At 39.8% G+C, this 4,216-nt stretch overlaps 1 protein-coding gene across 2 annotated transcripts; it reads left to right on the forward strand.

Moving 5' to 3' along the window:
* Positions 1 to 377: 377 nt before the first annotated feature.
* LOC103968036 (guanylate kinase 2) lies at positions 378 to 3,843 on the forward strand. Of its 2 annotated transcripts, XM_009381366.3 has the most exons (11): positions 378 to 604; positions 1,081 to 1,116; positions 1,252 to 1,359; positions 1,465 to 1,541; positions 1,616 to 1,745; positions 1,866 to 2,228; positions 2,630 to 2,751; positions 2,838 to 2,973; positions 3,092 to 3,137; positions 3,223 to 3,328; positions 3,415 to 3,843. In XM_009381366.3, the coding sequence occupies exons 2-11, from the start codon at positions 1,114 to 1,116 to the stop codon at positions 3,524 to 3,526; spliced, it is 1,203 nt and encodes a 400-aa protein (XP_009379641.2). In that variant the 5' UTR covers positions 378 to 604; positions 1,081 to 1,113; the 3' UTR covers positions 3,527 to 3,843. The 2 variants fall into 2 exon arrangements, with proteins under 2 accessions (XP_009379641.2, XP_018497803.2); XM_018642287.2 differs by lacking the exon at positions 378 to 604 and having other exon boundaries at positions 1,051 to 1,116.
* The last annotated feature ends 373 nt before the right edge of the window (positions 3,844 to 4,216 follow it).

Here is a 4,216-nt window from a genome sequence, read left to right on the forward strand (position 1 = left end):
TGCTAAATGGGGACTTTTCAAAAAATAAAAAAATAAAAAAATTAGGGTTTGTTTTTTCGTTTTCCGTTCTCCCAAGGGAAAAACGCCTATATAAAATCTAGAAGCCCTAAAATTGATAAGAAAGAAAGAAACAAAAAAAAAAAAAAAAAAAAAAAGGACGAGTAGCGGTGGGGGAAGGGAAGAAACTTCCTATGCAGCTTACAAGAAAACGAAATCCGGTCTTCTCTGTGTCGTGAATTGAATGCGACCACAACAACAAGGCTTTCACTCCTTTTCTCTTTCTCTCTCCTCCTCTTGTCGCTCCTCTTCCGCCTCCCCCCACTTCCTCCACGACAACTTTTGGACTAAATTCAAAGATTCCCCTTTTCCCTTGCTACAAATATGAGACCGCTACCCCAGATTTCTTCCACCTTATTCTACCACTCCTGTGATTTGTTCCTACCCAAATTTGTGCTGATTTGATTTCTAAGCCTCCCCAAAACTTCACCTTGAAAAAGTTGTACACCAACTGGCCTTTAAATCGTTGTTTACCCTTCTGAAATTTGCATCCCTCCCAAGAAATAAGCTTGCTTTTTGTCACAGAGCAACTGCTGCTCACAGAAAGGTATTTGGGTCCTTTTCCTTGTTACCCAATATTGTTTTGGGATTTCTAATGGTTTTGATCCATATATTTTGGGTTTTTTGAGGTGGGTTTTTGTGGTTTTTTGCATTTTGATGTTCTTTTCTCTCTGCCCATTTGTTTTTCTTTGGTTTGTTTTTGTTTAGTTTTATGTGGGTTTTGAAGAGATTTTGACAAAAATTAACAGTCGTGTTTGTGTGGCATCATTTTCTCTGATGTTTGTTCTTGTCTGTGTATATGTTGATGGGCCATTTGGGGTTTTGATCCCAGAGTTCTTTTCCAGCTCAATTTATCTGTTTTCTATTGGTGTTCTGTTGTCATTTTGTCAAATGTGATAGATTTTTAACGTTTTATTGCAATATACCCTTTATGCTTTTTCTGGTTTGAATATTTTTTTTGTATATGACTTAGATCCAGGAAATATTGAATTATTCTGATCTCTCTCCATGTCTACTGATCAGGGGGAATCTAGAGTTGCAGGAATAGCTTTTTCCATGGTAAGCCCCTCATACCTGTTTTACGCTCGATTTCGGTGTGAAAGGAATGTGATTAGAAATGATGCCTACATGTTAACCAAGGTGGTTGCTTTGAGTTGCTGTGATTTGATAGATATTGGTTGTTGTTGTCATCAGGGAGAAGCACCAGCATTCTTTGTTGATGTGCTGCAGAAGGGATTTGCAAATGGTTTTGATGTAAAATCAAAGGGCGGTGAAACGTCCGTTGTTGTGGGCAACAGAACAGTATGATATTTAATATATCAATATGTTTTTCTCGTCCAATGCCCCTGTTTGTCCTTCAATGATTTACCACCAGGTCAATCATATTGCCAGTGCATTTTTTGACAGTATGTGATTGGTGGAGCCTGTGAGGAATCGGCATTGTCAATTGGAGTTTGTATTCTTGACCAATCCAGTGGTGAATGGTATGTGCATGTCTCTTGGTAATGAATTGCTTTCTTGTGATTTTCTGTTACTAATATCTGGTTCAAATTTTCAGGATAAATCCTGTCGTGTTGGGAACCAAACCCAGGCCATTTAAAGGCCATTCAGCAGTGCTTTTAAGTGAAGACCGGATATTGATTACCAAGAATGGTTCCAGCACAGACGTTTTTGCCTGGTTTCTTGAGGTTGGTTTGTACCTATGAAACCATTCAGATATGATAAAGGAACAGAAGTTGTTCAGTTAACACCCTTCTAGCCATTACGTATTAATTATCCAAATTTCTGAAAATTCTTTGTTGTGTCAGGTGGACACCCAATATGTTAGGCAGCAGAAGAAGATTTTGGGCACTGAGGTGGTTGCGTGGAGTAAGGGAGTGAGGGGCTATGCTGAGAAGCCAATTGTTATTAGTGGTCCTTCCGGGGTAGGAAAGGGGACACTAATATCCATGCTCATGAAGGAGTATCCATCCATGTTTGGATTCTCGGTGAGCCACACAACCCGTGCTCCAAGAGCTATGGAGAAGGATGGGGTCCATTACCATTTCATTGAGAGGAGTGTCATGGAGAAAGAAATAAAAGACGGCAAGTTCCTTGAGTTCGCTTCTGTGCATGAAAATCTCTACGGAACTAGTGTTGAAGCAGTAGAAGTCGTAGCAGATGCTGGGAAGGTAAATGTTTGTATTTTTGTGTTCTTTGAAAATTCTGTTTCTATTTTAATGACGATTACGGAGTGTTGGGGTCTGGCTCAGTTTTTGTTGCCATGTTGGATTTACTATCTGGATCTGCCTCAATGTTTTTAAAACACACACAAGTCACACAGCACCCGTATGATGATTGGTTGTCTTTGGAATTGCTCTAGTTATAGTCTGGTTTAGCTGTGGGACATTGTGAGCTCTCATAAGTTTATTCACAAATTACAGAATTTGGGGAAAGTCTAGGGTGTCCCCTCAAACTCAACCCTTATTACATCAGGAACCGGCATAATTTTGTCTTGTATGGAACTGTGATATTTTCATTACACCCTAATAGTGCCTTAACTTCTGTGTGGTGATGTTTTCTTTCAACGTAGAGATGCATTCTTGACATCGATGTTCAAGGGGCAAGATCTGTGAGGGCAAGTTCACTTGAAGCTATCTTCATCTTTGTACGTCCACCCTCAATGAAAGAGCTTGAGAAGCGCCTTCGGGCAAGGTAGTTTGATATGCCATTTATTATTTCTCATCCTCAAATTCCACTTTCCATGTTCCTGTTCTGAGCATGGTTGAATATGGAAACAGGGGAACTGAGACAGAGGAACAGGTCCAAAAGCGACTTCGTAACGCCAAGGCAGAGATTGAGCAAGGGCAATCATCAGGCATTTTTGATCATATGTTGTATAATGATAACCTGGAAGACTGTTACCAGAGTCTAAAGGTAGCTGTTCCCACCGTCATTGGATTGCACCGATGCTTCTTGTGAACTTTTATATTTACTAATTACCTTGTTGGTTACTTTTACTTATTACTGATGCCAAATTCATCTGTTTGTGTAGAAACTCTTGGGGCTAGATGGAACTGTTACTGCTGCTCCTAAATCAGGTAAGAAGCGGTTCAAATGAACTTTGTTCTCATTTGTATTATATTACATTAAACCGAAATTTAATGTGTTAAAATTCCACTTCAGCAAGTAAAGTGGTTGATCTGCCAATGGACCATTCGTTGACCAAGATTGATAACAAAATCATCATAAACTCCAGAACTCCAGAACTGGAAAAAGCATCCACTAACACGTAAGTTTCTTTTTTCATTGCTCGTTTGATCAATATATAGCGTAAGATATTCAGCTGTTTACACATATGCACGGTCTGATGAGCAGGATCGTGCTGGATGTGTCAGCCCTCAAAGGAGGGGCGCCTGGGCGGACTAGAGGGCTAGACGTATATACCATGGACTCATTTTCAGACGGTCTGACCAGGATTAATCAGTGAGATAAAGATTTCAACCCCGAAAGACACACCAACTTTGATTTCTTATTCGTACTTTCTTTTCATCTCGTTCAATTTTAATCTAAGAGCAAAGCGACGACGCATCATATATGAATGTGCGAGATCTTCCATAAATTGAATTGTTTCTTTCCCATTCTTTGTTTGTTTAGAATAGAAATGACTTTGGACTCCGGCGCAGTGTCGAACAATTACAATGAGAGCTGATTTATGATTTGTGCGGCAATTTGGACGTTGAACTAAGAACCATTCTTACGGATGCTGTAAAACGTTCTCTAATGTAGTTGTAGCTTCATTTTCCATTCCTCAGTTTATTAAACTCCATGAATCTGGTTAAGAGCTCGTGGGCGCGTGATTGATTGCCGACCTTCTGGCAAGTCTTGGAATGCATCTACGGTTAATAATTGGTCAACAATCGGTCGCGCGCCTTTAAGAAAATCACCGTTTGTCATGGCTAGAAATCTGGCCGTCCAACTTTACAAATACTGTACAGATTGTAATGCTAATGCTTGCATAGTCAGCCTTGTTTATTAAACATTATTAAGTTCGTTAATCTGGTTTTACTAGCCGTAACGCAATCCACTTACCAGAAAGTACTGAAAGCAGAAAAGTCGGCAAATAGATTGGACTTTGAGAGGGTCTTGGTTCACTATCAAAACGTCTCCAAAAATCGGT

Source organism: the organism of the source record quoted next, unplaced genomic scaffold, assembly GCF_019419815.1.
Source record: "Pyrus x bretschneideri cultivar Hongxiangsu unplaced genomic scaffold, Pyrus_bretschneideri_v1 Contig53, whole genome shotgun sequence".
In the NCBI taxonomy this organism is placed as follows: Eukaryota; Viridiplantae; Streptophyta; class Magnoliopsida; order Rosales; family Rosaceae; genus Pyrus; species Pyrus x bretschneideri.